Here is a 13,568-nt window from a genome sequence, read left to right on the forward strand (position 1 = left end):
GCTTGTTTTGACCTTGTTGTCTCGGGAACGCGAATCGAATCGATGAACGCATCATTTCTCCCCTTTGTTGGCCCGTGGGTTAGGGAATGTTGATGAGGCTGAGACTCGGGTAGAGGAAGAAGTGAGACACCAAAACAGCAAAGAATGGCCAAGCTATTCGTAAATATTATATTATAGTAAATACAATGATAAAATGAGCGTCGCAGATTTAAATGTCTTCTCTCTGTCTCTGTCTCCCTCTCTCTTGTTGTTCTCAAGATGCCATTTTGATCCCCCCTTGGGAAGGATACAGTAATGTCTTTGCACTGGCATCTCGTTTGTGGCTCGCCTGGTGTGACTGGGAACACGATAGTCTTGTCTTCAGGGTCTTGTTGTCATGATCAATCAATTCTATAGTATTTATGATTAGCACCTACTGTAAACCCAGCAAAACCTGGTATCCCATCTGCGCCAACGCCGAATAAACAACGCTCCTTTCAATACATCATCACACCAACTTCTTCAGTCCATGTACTTTATCTGAAGATTCTGCACCTCCGTATTGGTCCCCACCCGCAGATGCCACTTTGGCTGGCCCCCCTCAAAAGTCATGGCCAGTGTCAAGTCGTCGTACTTCCTCCACCCGTCAGAGGGATTTCCTACTCGTTTCCACTGCTCGATGGGCTTGTCCCAGTCGCACTCCATCTGACAGAGGATCTTTGTGGCTTCACGTCGTTTGGGCGGTTCGGACTCGTGGCTGTATCTGATGGAAAAGATGCATTTGGGTGGGCGCTCGTCTTGGACGTATCTGTCGTAGGGGACCTCGACTGGTGAATGTCGCAGTACTTCCTCGCCCTATTACGACGTTAGATACCTCGTGATGGTTCGCTTATATCACATACCTTGACCAGATACCACTGCATCCGATATGTAAAGTACCTCCCCTCTGGACCAATCTCGACCTTATCCTTCTCCATGTCAAAGTCATCGAGGTATTCGATGTCGCATTTCACCGCGATGCCGTAGTTATATCGTGACCTGCGAGAAAAGACCTCAGGGAGAGACCTGAGGGCCCGCTCCTTCTCCTGACTGGGCGGTGCTTGGGCGATAATGCCGTCACGTAGTAATCGCATAACACCACCTGACGCTACAGCTGACCACCTGAGTGACTGTCAGATATGTAGACTTTGTGGGAAGAAAGGACGAGTACGGACCGTGAATGGGGCCGGAACACCGTGGTGTTCGCATATAGAGCTTTGAGCTTATTGTAAATATAAGGAGAGTCGCCCAACCCGCCTACAAGGAAGATGTGCTGCCGCAGTGTTAGTCTCAACATGATGACGGCACACAAGGCTATACTCACATTCGGCCTCTGGCCCGTCGCCTGTTTTACTCGTTTGAGCTGCTCGCTAATCAACACCCGAATACCAGTATACGACTTGTCAAAGAAGAATTCCATCTCCTCGCTGCTGCGCGTCAGCTAGGCCCAACTCCAGATTCTTAGTCGACGCGGACCTACCTGGTTAATCGAAACTCGGTCTTTTTCCTCATTCGATTCCAGGTCCCGACTGCTTTAATCGGCGCATCGAAAACGAAATCGGGCTGTTCGGGCTGGCCGTTGAACAGTCTCTTGGGGTTCATCTCCCACCGCGCCATGAAGGACTGGTATTCGTCGCGTTCGAGGTCGTTGATCTTGAGGCTTGTCTTTGTGTAGAGATGATTCTCAAATGCTTCATCAATAAGAGTCGCCCCAGCTAACTTGCCTGCCAGATGTCAGTACCCAACGGTATGGCGACAGAGGGTTTGCGCTTACCGTCTCCGGTTACACATTCTTTGACCTGATAAGGATTTGTAGAGTTGATCATATAACTGATAACATCCTAGCTTGGCATTAGACGACGGGAGACTTTGTCAATTGGGGCAGACATGACATACAACTGTACCACCTCCGGCGTCGCAAACGACAAATGAGTTTCCAGCCTGGCGAGACAATTAGATATAACTCTGTAACCTGGGATCTTTAGACTTGCCGCAATCTCTGGAAGACTCCTCCGCTCAAGCAATATCGACAGCGCCGCAGCTTCAGGTTCCTGGATAAGCTCCAGAGTGGTATCGCCTGCATGTCGGTATTTGAGAATACCCGCTGTTTTCGCTGCTCGTCTCATGGCCTCCTCGGCATACGGCGGCCATATGGCAGGCACCGTAATGGCCACCTTGAACGGCAGACCATCGAGCATTTTGGTTCTGAGTTGTGCTAGAGTATGCTCCCAAAGCTTGGATAGGAATATCGCAACCACATCTTCGGCCGACTTTCTTCGCTTCCGAAGCTGCCGTCTCGCTTCTGTCACGTATACTGCGTCCTGTAGAGTGTCTTTTCCCATGTCTTCTTCCCTGAGGAGCAGCATCTTGAACCACCTCATAGGCTTCATGCTCGGTGCCACCTCGTAGCCCCATTTCCCCGTATCGAGATCGAGAACGCTGGGAACCTGGACGGGATCATTGTATCCGACCTCACTGCCTGGATATCCAGTGATGGGGACTACCGAATCGGGGCATGTCGAGAGTGCGTACGAGACACCCGAGTACCTGTTAATGGTTAGTCCATCGCCGTCGCAAACAAGAAACAGTACTCACGTCGTTCCAAAGTCAATTGCGATTGCCAAAAACGGCCCCAGAGAAGCTCGACTTTGGTGATGAGCCATATCGCAAGAGGTGTCGATGATGGGAGAGATTGCGTCGCAAGAGGAGAAGGAGGCCGAGTAGAATGCAGCTACAAAATAACCGGGTAGCAGCCTACCTTCTCCCTTGCCGCAATCCCCATAGCCTTGCCGAGCACTGATGGATGCATGAGTGCCCAGGCGGAGCCGAAAAGGCAGACTCCCACAACTGTGCGCGAGCGCTACTGTCAGCGAACGATTGTCTTGGGCTTCTAAACGGACCTGGGTGGCGCTGCAGGTTGGTCTCAGCCCCCAGTGTTGGCTGCGCCTAGAGACATCCTGGGCGCCTGTTGCCCCGGGGGGGGGGGGGGGGGGGGGGGGGTGAAACGTTACAGTGTCTTCCTCTTTAGTAGGCGGTTGCACGCTCCTACAGTCATCACGCATCTTGGATCAGAAATCATTGCTCAACATCACCATGAGCCGAACGAGAAAAGAGAGCGAGGGAGTCATCCTCGTCATGGGCCCAACAGGCGCCGGGAAGAGCTACTTTATCAACAAGCTCAAGAGGGGCGGGGCACAAGTCGGACATTCACTCCGAGCCGGTTGGTGCATTCGTCCGTCGTCTTGTCCTGCATCTTGCTAATCAAGAAACAGAGACGACGAGATGTCAGGGCGTCAATATCGAGTTTGGCTCGGCGGGAAACACCAGAGTCATCACCGTAGTTGATACACCTGGCTTTGATGATACCCATCGTTCGTCGGCAGAGGTTCTGTCTGAGATCACAGAGTATTTGGCGACTCAGCACGCCATGGGAATCCCCACCAAAGGGGTGCTCTATCTTCACAGGATCTTGGATAACCGGATGAGTGGTTCTGCCATGACGTCCCTGGGCTTGTTTCAAGACATCGTGGGCGATTCCGCTCTGAAGAATGTCATCTTGGTCACAACCATGTGGAACAAGTTGCGAGCCGAAGACATAGCGGAAGCCGACAGACGAGAGCAGGAACTGCTCGACGACTTTTGGCGACCCATGATCGACAATGGCTCCTTCGCAACTCAGTTCCGTGGCACTAGCGATAAGGCTGCCGCACTCGTCTACCACCTCGCCGAGAAGCAGAGCGTAGTTCTCAAAGTTCAGGAGGAAGCCTATGAGCAGGAGAAGGCGGTCGTCGATACGTCAGCCGGGGCGAACCTGAACCACAGCCTGCAGGAGGACGAGGAAAAGTACAAGAAGCGACTGAGGGAGCTGGAGCGAAGGCTCCGCAGGCAAGTCGAGCTGGGCGACAAGGAACGGCAGCGAATCGTTCGGAGGGAGATTGCCGCTGTCGAGGCTGTACTCAAGAGGCTGAGCATGTCCCTAGACCACCTGGCGGACCGTCACGGATCCAGGGCGCGCATCAGACGGTGGTACAGAGAGACATCGGCAAAGATCCAGGAAAACGGAGTAGGGATGGCCTTTATGGCGCTGGCAGCCGTCTTCAACATCACCGTGTCGGTTGTGAGACTCGTGGGTGGTGTTTGAGGGTGACGAATGTGACGGTTTGCCGCGACCCTTGCACATGTCTTGGTCTTGATTCGTTCCATGACAGCCACAGCTGACCAGGTGCATAATCCGCCATATCGTCCACGGCTAGGTGCATCCAAGTCCAGCAATAAGATAACGAGAATTGGCAGCCTGCTGTTGATTAGGCCGATGTGTGACTGCCGGCTGAGCTGCCACATTGATCCAGCTCAGCCTCCGCCAAGATGCACCCTCGTCCGCCCTGCCGAGAGCCTTGGGCTGCTTTGGCGGACCATGGCGACCCATCTCAACCTAGTTCGCGTCGACCTTTGGGAGTCATGGCACGGAAGCCTCCGGGGCTGAACTCTTGATGAGAACGACTCAGGGCCCTCAGTTGCCCTCGCAGCATGGACAAGATCAACATGAAGACCACCAGCAGAGATGAGATGAAGAAGCAGGCTCTCGGGCCTGAGTCCCCTCGTACCTCACCCCCAATGAGCCCTGGGGCGTCGCAGCCTCAACAGCCTCAACAACACGATAGACCAGGAAGAGAACGCATCCCCAAAGCAGTGACTAATGGAGTACGATCACAATCCGCAGAACCCAGCCGGATGCCATCGATCTTTAGATCGATGTTCAGAAATGCAACGAATGTCGCGAGGAGGTATAATGACAAAGCCAACACCAAATACGACCATCAAGGACAGATTGATCCCCCCATGAATGGAGTCAGAGATCCGAACAAGCTGAATAGAGGTGGTCGCCCAATGCGGAGCAACTCGTTCGCGCATCCACCATCTAAACGTCGACACTGGCAGGGTGAACCCATCTCAGGACCTGGCGAGAGGATTCCCCCGAGGACAGCAGCTGGGAAGACCAACCAGGACGATGAGGACATCGACGACCGGGTTACCGCAAGAATTCTAGCATCTCCGAATCACAGCGATCCCGTCATCAGCCAGATCAATGCGACGATGGAGGATGACCATGACCAAGCATCTCCCCCAAAGTTGGGGCCTGTCGAGTCTGGCACATTCGACGTCCAGATCAACGCTGGAGACACAGACAAGAAACTGAGTGAGCTCCAACAACAGCTCGACGACAAGGATGAGCTCATACAACATCTGAAGAGTGAACTCCAGAAAAAGGAAGAGAGTCTCGCATTCATGCGAAAGAAGGCAGCGGATGCAGCGGCCAAAGCGGCAGATGTGCCACCTGCTCTGGTGCTTCTGCGATCAGAGGAAGAGCTCATCAACAGCTGGAACGACCTGGCTCACGAGATCAGCAACTTTGTCAGGGGCTACCTCAAGAACGTAGACCGGAAGAATAGAGAAAAGTGGATGACGACAAACAAGAGGAAACTCAAGGAGATCGCCCCCAGCTACAAGAAGATCGCGGCCGACTCGAAGCATCTGCACTGGTTGATAGAAGCCCTGATATGGAGGTTGCTGTACCAGCACATCTTTGGAAGCTCTACCAACGAAGCGCCCGTCGCCTGGGGAGGCCAGCACGGTGATCTTCTCTCCGAGTTAGGTATGTGCAGGGTGGATTTCGTCAAACCTCATACTTACAATTGTTCATAGGCAGCGCTCTCATGGAGAGTCTTGAACAGGAGGATGAACGATTTCAACGTCTCTATCACCACTGGAAGGCTCTGAGCACGAATCTCTTCGACATGGCGGGCTTGCAAGAAATGTCAGAGGTGCGGGTGAACAAGATCATGGAAGTACTGGGTGGTGCATTGGGAGATCTTCTCTCGACCTCGGCGGCCAAAGACACGCTCTATCTCAAAGCCCTGCTGAGCATTGTCCGCAACGCCACGTCTCTTGACCGGCTGTTCTCGGGTCAGATGAAGTGGTATCTAGCGTACTACCCACCGGAGAGGCATGGTACCGAGTCAAGGCCACGGATCAGGTTTGCGACGAGTAATACGCCTGCTGCGAGTGACAGGTTCACTGTGCGGCCGGCTCTTTGTCGTGCTGGGGGTGGTGGCGGGGAGATATACAATTCCTTCAAGCCGATTGTGAATCATGTGGTGAAGCCATAGCGAGGAGTATTAGGTCTCTGGGGAGTATTGGGAATATTAGAAGGAGTTGAATTGAGTTGGTATTATATCGCGGGGAGCGAATCTGGGAAAGATGATGTACGGAGTACAGAATCTAGATTAATTGCTGCACCCCACTAAACCCAAAGAGGAATCACCCCCACCGCGGGGTTCCAGGCCAGGGGAGCGGGAGCGGGGCCATTTTTCGCCGCTGTGAGTGCGTACTTTGAGGCCGATAATCGCATCCCATCTTGACACTTTTTTTTGTGAGTCAACAACATCCCAGGGTCGATCTTGGCAGGCACAGAATCATTCGACTTTACGTGTATACAAAAGCTCTACCTCTCCCATCTGTGAGTCCCCCTTCTTTTTCTCTTCTCCATTCTTCCCATCCGCCTCAATTGACCTCTTCCTCGGCTCTACCCCTCCATCCTTAGTGTCTGCCCCTCCGTGATACCCTCAACTTCTCTACGAACCTCTCCCTCACGAACCGGTCGCAACAGCTCAATTCAAGCTGCTAACAGCTCCCGAAGCTTTGAATCACAGTCGCAAGCATGTCTGACTACCCAGCCATCCTTCTCCGTGCCGAGGAGAAGCCCCTCGAGCACCGCTCCTTCTCCCCCGCCGTCATCAAGACTCTCGTGGATGCTGGTTATCCTATTTCGGTCGAGCGCTCCTCCACCGACCCCAACTTCAAGCGAATCTTTGAAGACTCCGAGTATGAGGCCGCTGGCGCCTCTCTCATCCCTGCCGGCTCGTGGCCCGAAGCTCCTGCTGGAACTCTGATCCTTGGCCTCAAGGAGATCCCTGAGGAGGATTTCCCTCTCAAGAACGACCATATTGTATGCCAAACTCTATAGAACTCCTTATCTCTTCTTGCTAACTTGGTTCAGTCCTTCGCCCACTGCTACAAGGTCCGACTTCCGGCTTCGTCCACACTTCGCCTGAACTAACACTCTGCAGAACCAAGGAGGATGGGAGAAGGTGTTGAGCCGATTCCCTCGTGGCGGCTCTGTCCTCTATGACCTAGAATTTTTGGTGGACAGTGAGGGTCGAAGAGTGTAAGTCTCTTCTTCTTGTACTGTTTTCGTTGGATTTGATGCCGTCGTGGTGTTGAAGTTTTTGTCTTCACCCCTGCTCCCAATACTCCAGAAATCTTGAGACGGGAAGTCCCTTTTCGAGAAGAGAAACCTAATTTGCCTCCAAGAGAGGGGTCGAACAACCTCTATCTCTGAGAAACCCTGGCTCGTATGCCTTGGCTTTCATGCCAAGGGAGCTCTTGGCCTTTACCTCCAAGGAGCCGGAGGAAACTCGCAAGAGGAGAAAGCTCTCCTGGGGAGGAAACGCTCATGAGGATCTCTTTCTCGTCAGAGAGCTCCTTCATGCGAAGACAGGAAAACCCTGGCTTCCATGCTCGGGGGACCCTTGGCTTCTCCCTTCATGAAGTTTCTGCCTTAAAGGAAACTTTGAGGGGGGACCCCCATCTCTAGGAGATGTGAAGCGGTTTCATTCAGCAATATTATCTCTGCCACTTAGTTCTCGAGCCCGAACTAACGAACATTAGGTCCGCATTCGGATTTCATGCTGGTTTCACAGGAGCAGCCTTGGGTCTTAAGACACTGCAATGGCAGCTCGCTCATCCCGGCGAGAAGCTTCCCTCCGTGGGCACTTTCACTGACGGCCGTGGATACTACCTCAACGAGGAGGAGCTCGTGAACCAGATCCGCGAGGACCTCGCATCTGCAGAGAAGGCCTTGGGCCGCAAGCCTACCGCCATGGTTCTTGGTGCACTTGGCCGATGTGGCAGAGGCGCCGTTGACCTGTTCCTCAAGGCTGGCATTCCTGAGGAGAACATTACCCGTTGGGATATCCAGGAGACTCAGGCACGAGAGGGTCCTTACGAGGAGATCGCTCAGCACGACATCTTCCTCAACGCTGTAAGAACCCCTGCCTGTGTCACTGCGAGAATTGCAAGAACGTACAAGGCTAACTAGTAACAGATCTACCTCTCCAAGCCCATCCCTCCCTTCGTCAACGACGAGCTTCTCTCCCAGCCCGGCCGCAAGCTGGGCGTGGTCATCGACGTCTCCTGCGACACCACCAACCCCCACAACCCCATCCCCATCTACTCCATCAACACCACCTTTGACGACCCCACCGTCCCCGTCACCGTCAAGGACGACCAGAACACCAGCCCTCTGTCTGTCATCAGCATCGACCACCTCCCCTCGATGCTTCCCCGCGAGGCCAGCGAAGCCTTTAGCGAGGGTCTCAAGGAGTCTCTTCTGACTCTTAACGAGCGCAAGACCTCCCGTGTGTGGGCTGATGCTGAGAAGCTCTTCAACGAGAAGGTCGCTCTCCTCCCCGAGGAGCTCAGAACCAAGGAGGTTTAAACGTGGATTCCCCCCTTTCTTTCGTTGCCTTGGGTTCATAGATGGGAATAGAACGCTGCTGAGCGACGCGGTTGATCAATCGCAAGCCGTTTCACGATGAATCTTGTTGGCATACAGATCGCTCGAGATACAATTCAGTGAGAAAACTTGACGTTGAATTAATAGAAATAAAGTTGATGACCGGCGAGATGCAACTTTCAGGGGCTTCACGCCTTGGCTGACCAACCAACACGTATTAGTGCTCACAGCTTCGTACACGACATGCATGCGCCTCCGAAGTGCATTAGATGATGAGAGCCGATATTTGACATGCCATTTTAGGTATCGTGCATACCACCAAGGTTGTCATTCCGAGATTCCCATCTGTCTTTCTGACCAATTATACAAGCCTCATTCCAACACATCCATGAAGCCTTTTTACTATGTGATTTTTATACTAGGATACATGTACAAGAATAAGCATGCGTTGAATAGTCAAGTTCAAGTTGTAAGCCGCTGTCAAAGGCACCCACCCTGAAGTATGTGGGTAGTTGGACTTGAGCAGGGTTCGCAGACCCGTTACATCCGTGTCTAACAAGGAACATGGACCGGGGTACGACATGGGCCGAAAAGATAGTCGATCAGGATGGATGCGTCGCATCATGACCAGTGATGTGCGTGACAGAGACACTGGAGTGTTGGTTCACTCTGTAAAGTGCTGACTGGAATGCATTTATTGCAGATGGTGCACAAGGGGCGTATACATGCGAGGCCATATTGATGTCAACGTCAATGCTCTCTGGGGACAGTTCACTATGCATAATCTAGAGTGACGTAGATTCACGCTGCTGTCAGCGATAGGCTAGATGTTCAGCACTATACGTCAACTTCGAGGCGCGATACCCAAGTTCGAGGGATGGGCGTTGAAGAATAGGAGATGAAGCATATCAAACAACCATAAACTCGATAATTTTTCCGTGGAAAAAGAAGTCGACTATCCGCCAACTTCTCCTGAACATCCTCTGTCGAGTAACATACGATACAGCCTCGACGATCCCCAACCCAAAACATGCTTCTCGAATATACCGACAACGGACAACACATAGATGACAATCAGCCTGCCTCGAAACTCGACGAAACCGCACCCTTGACCTATATGAGCCAAGACATGACATGATCTCCGTCCAGGTAAAACGAGTTCAGTCTTGGCGTTTCCAGATCGACAGTTTCACGCCAAAACATTCTCGAGAAAAAGGTGACGAAATATATAATGAATCGGTAACAGTAAAACTTGCGCAAAATTCTCTCAGACGATGTAACAATAATCTATCTTTCATTTACAACCGACAGTTTATTACTCTAACCTCGGCACCTCGCCAAGGATGCTGTACCCCAGTCCCGTATTTTTCAGATTTAAAAAATAATCTGATGACTCGTCGTCCTATCAACACTCGATGCCTCCCTACTGCTCGAGCCACGGACGGACTTTGCTTCCCACTTCCGGCCGGGGCCACCGTTTTCTGTCACATCGGGACCCCCTGCCTCAACCATCCCCGTCCCTGTACGACCGGACCCTCATCTGACAGGTGTGTGTGTGCGGGTTCACTGAAATTGGAGGGATCATGAACCTGTGTCAGCCCTACCAGAATGGCCTCAGTACTTGACATGAGCGAGATTGGCTTTCAAGCAGGGGGTGTTGCTCTCGTAATAAAAGACGTGTTGAAGAAGACGAGACATCCCGACTCTTCCGCTCCCTTCAACTCTGCAGTGTTGTGTTGTTCAACAAGTCCCTTCATTCACCAGTCACTCTTTTCTGTAGTTGAGAGTCTTGACGATCTCTCAGCTCGACCACTCTTTAAACACCATCTATTCGTGTACCTCTTTTTGTGCGCTGCTACCTGAATCCCTTGGCTAGTTCCAGGATCGAAAAACATCACCTATAGTACCCCCCTTAAGTCGATCACCATGAAGTTCCTCCTCCCCATCCTCCTCGCCGCCCCGGCTGTCATGGGCCGAGCCTGCAAAGTTCGGCACTCTCACTCTTCTCAGCCCGTTGAGGTCCCAGTCAACACCCAGCCTGCTGCCATCGAGGTCCCCGACAACAACAACGGCGCCATCGTTGTGAGCACCACCGCCGTCCCCGAGGCCGTCGTCTCCCAACCCGCCGTCGAGCAGCCTTCTCCCGATGAGCAGGACAGCCCCGCCGTCTCGGACACTACCCCCAAGACCACCCTCGTCACCTCTGTGGCTCCCACCACCCCCAGCGCCAGTTCCGTCCCCGAGACTGGCTCCGGATCCGACTCTGGCTCTGGCGCTTCCGAGGATCTCGGCGGCTCGGCCAAGACCGGCTCTTCCACCTTTTACGGTGGTAACCTCGCCGGTGGAAACTGCATGTTCTCCACTTACACTCTCCCCTCCGGCATCTACGGAACTGCCTTCTCTGGTGCCGTCTGGAACAATGCTGCCTCTTGCGGTGCTTGCATTGAGGTCACTGGCCCCAGCGGCACTATCAAGGCCATGGTAAGAAACACCACCCCTATCACAAGCAAATCTTATACTAACTCCTCCAGATCGTTGACCAGTGCCCCGAGTGTGAGGAGGGCCACCTCGATCTCTTCCCCGACGCCTTCACCGCTGTTGGCGGCACCGATGGCATTGTCCAGACATCTTACAAGTTTGTCAGCTGCGGTATCACCTCCCCCCTGTACCTGCACAACAAGGAGGGAACCTCCCAGCACTGGTTCTCCATCCAGGTCGTCAACGCCAACGAGCCCGTCACCAAGCTCGAGGTCAGCACCGACGGCGGCAGCACCTGGCAGGAGACTGAGCGCAAGGACTACAACTTCTTCGAGAACTCTGCTGGCTTCGGTGTCGACTCTGTCGATGTCAAGATCACCAGCAAGACGGGCAAGACCGTCACCGTGAGCGGTGTCGGCGTCGAGGCCGGCGCCAAGTTCGAGGCCGACTCCAACTTTTAAAGGAAGATAAAAACGGCATAAAAAGGAGATTCTGGTAGTTGAGCGGCTGGGACTCATGTGTAGAATAAGGTTGGGCAGCTGGCTGCTTTGACCTGGAGTCTCTTTGGGCCCTTGTACATAGCACTGGTACCCTGCAGCCAACTACCAGTGGGCGTTCTAGCGTGGGAGCTTTATCTTCGTGTATAAATTTGACAGCAGTCTTGCTCCATTGTTGTGCCAATAACTTGTGGTGTTCCATTGCTCTAGAAACATACCGAGGTAGGCTACAGTGCTACCAGAAAGAATAGCTCACAGTAGAGTAAGAGGAAAAGCCAAAATACTTGACAAATGTAAGAGTAAAACTTCGGCTCCGAGCTGTCATGAGGTCTCGCAACCCGTAGCTCAAGTCGGCATCGATTCGTAGTGACCCCCTTCTCCGTTATGCGCAACGCCATGCTCTGCTCCTTCTTACCCATAAAAGTTCAACCAACGACGATAAAGAGAGGCTCTCCTCCTATTGAGGCTCTATTAGTTCATCTGTCATCATCCAGGTCCTTCTTGAGACTTATCAGATGGCTACTTCTCGGAATCCAGGTCCGCCACTTGCAGCGGGACAACAACGGGCTGCTGCGCAGAAACTTGATAGACCATGGCGGGAACGATCTGCACCTCGGACCGAGAGAAGATTTCGAACTCCAACTTCTTTGCAGGCCCAAAGCCCATCAGGTTATTGGTAATTCTAGCGGCAAAGAATCTGTTGCTGGTGCCGCGCTCGGATCTAGCGGCGTGCTTCTTGAAGACCCAGCCACCCAATCCTCCCCTTAGGTCATGGACCCGATGTTCTTCGTCACTCAGGCGCTCTGTGGGAAGATGAGTATTGTAGATAGCCCAAAGCGCCTTTGGAAGACCCTTAGAGGAAATCTCGGCAACAACCCCAAAGCCAGTAAGTTGCCATGTTCCACCAACGATGTCGTCGAGGCTCTTGGTGCGTTCAGTCTCCCAGTCACCAACATAAGTGCACAGCTCTCCCAGTTGCGCAAAAACAAAGTTGGTCTTGCCACCGGGTTCATCGGGGTGGATGTCGACTGAGTCTGGAACCTCGATGCCTTCTTTCATCACCCATTCTTTCTCGACGTCTCGAACCGCAACGGCCGGGAACCCTCTGGTGTCGGTGCTAACATTAAGATTGATGGCAAGAGCATTTTCATGCATCAAATCGCCTCGGGTTTTCGTCAACTCCCCCAAGGGCGGGCTCGCGTAGAGAAAGTTGGAGGATGGCCGGATAGCGTAGCAGGTAAAGATGTCATCAAAGGTCGCTTCGCCCAAGACAACCAGAGGGACGTTGCACATGTTCAGGGTCCAACAAAGTTCACCAAGGCCAGCTTCCTTGGTGAAGTTGGTGTTTCAGAGTTGCTCAAAGAACACTTCGTCGGGCATACGGTAGAACATTCTCTCCCTGTGGCGGTCAAGCCACTTCCGAGACCACTGCTTGTATGCAAGATATTCTTCCCGGTTCGGCCATTTCTCCTTGATGAAGCGACCATAGGCGCCAAAGTCTGACTCCAAATCCATGAGACTGTTTAGCTTCTCTTCGTTCTGTCGAAACCAATCATAGAACCGCTGCTCATCGGGTGTAAAGGCAGTGATGAGCGCTTCGTCCGATCCGCGGTAACGCATTCTTGCGGTATGTCGGCAAAGCCACTTGTCAGCCCAGTTCTGGTATGCCTCAAACACCTCAGGATCGAGCCATGCCTCCTCATGGAAGCGATCGTAGGCGCCGGGGTCTAAAAAAAGAGTCATGAGATAGTTTCGCTGCTCCTCAGTCTCTAGATGCCATTGATAGAACCGCTGTTCCTGTGGAGTAAAGGAAGCGATGAGCTCCTCGTCGGAGAGAAGACATGCGGTGGGAATGGGAGGGCGACTGTCAAGCTGGGTGGAGGTGGAAGAAGATTCTGGCATGATTGCTGAGAAGTAGGAATTCTGGTAGTGAGAATGAGGCGGTATCCAGATGGGGTGCTGCGGAGAAGAGGGCAGTTTCTAGACGCGGATGGGAGATG

The 13,568-nt window shown here is 52.9% G+C and overlaps 5 protein-coding genes across 5 annotated transcripts; 4 read left to right on the forward strand and 1 right to left on the reverse strand.

The window, feature by feature from the left end:
- Positions 1 to 501: 501 nt before the first annotated feature.
- Positions 502 to 2,852, reverse strand: NCS57_00686800 (uncharacterized protein; the record flags this gene model as incomplete). Its single annotated transcript, XM_053056741.1, has 8 exons — positions 2,614 to 2,852; positions 1,911 to 2,565; positions 1,793 to 1,859; positions 1,499 to 1,742; positions 1,343 to 1,445; positions 1,194 to 1,291; positions 882 to 1,140; positions 502 to 834 (listed from the first exon to the last, which is right to left on the reverse strand). The coding sequence occupies exons 1-8, from the start codon at positions 2,679 to 2,681 to the stop codon at positions 502 to 504; spliced, it is 1,827 nt and encodes a 608-aa protein (XP_052912936.1). The 5' UTR covers positions 2,682 to 2,852.
- Positions 2,853 to 3,105: 253 nt separating this feature from the next.
- NCS57_00686900 (AIG1-type G domain-containing protein) lies at positions 3,106 to 4,159 on the forward strand (the record flags this gene model as incomplete). The annotated part of the gene is made up of 2 exons (XM_053056742.1): positions 3,106 to 3,238; positions 3,291 to 4,159. The coding sequence occupies exons 1-2, from the start codon at positions 3,112 to 3,114 to the stop codon at positions 4,157 to 4,159; spliced, it is 996 nt and encodes a 331-aa protein (XP_052912937.1). The 5' UTR covers positions 3,106 to 3,111.
- Positions 4,160 to 4,545: 386 nt separating this feature from the next.
- Positions 4,546 to 6,185, forward strand: NCS57_00687000 (uncharacterized protein; the record flags this gene model as incomplete). Its single annotated transcript, XM_053056743.1, has 2 exons — positions 4,546 to 5,671; positions 5,722 to 6,185. The coding sequence occupies 2 exons, from the start codon at positions 4,546 to 4,548 to the stop codon at positions 6,183 to 6,185; spliced, it is 1,590 nt and encodes a 529-aa protein (XP_052912938.1).
- Positions 6,186 to 6,736: 551 nt separating this feature from the next.
- NCS57_00687100 (Saccharopine dehydrogenase [NAD(+), L-lysine-forming]) lies at positions 6,737 to 8,575 on the forward strand (the record flags this gene model as incomplete). Its single annotated transcript, XM_053056744.1, has 5 exons — positions 6,737 to 7,024; positions 7,076 to 7,096; positions 7,146 to 7,243; positions 7,747 to 8,119; positions 8,183 to 8,575. 5 exons carry the CDS (start codon positions 6,737 to 6,739, stop codon positions 8,573 to 8,575), a joined length of 1,173 nt encoding a protein of 390 aa, XP_052912939.1.
- Positions 8,576 to 10,519: 1,944 nt separating this feature from the next.
- Positions 10,520 to 11,532, forward strand: NCS57_00687200 (Expansin-like EG45 domain-containing protein; the record flags this gene model as incomplete). The annotated part of the gene is made up of 2 exons (XM_053056745.1): positions 10,520 to 11,074; positions 11,125 to 11,532. 2 exons carry the CDS (start codon positions 10,520 to 10,522, stop codon positions 11,530 to 11,532), a joined length of 963 nt encoding a protein of 320 aa, XP_052912940.1.
- Between the last annotated feature and the right edge of the window lie 2,036 nt (positions 11,533 to 13,568).

Source organism: Fusarium keratoplasticum, chromosome 5, assembly GCF_025433545.1.
Source record: "Fusarium keratoplasticum isolate Fu6.1 chromosome 5, whole genome shotgun sequence".
NCBI classification, from domain to species: Eukaryota; Fungi; Ascomycota; class Sordariomycetes; order Hypocreales; family Nectriaceae; genus Fusarium; species Fusarium keratoplasticum.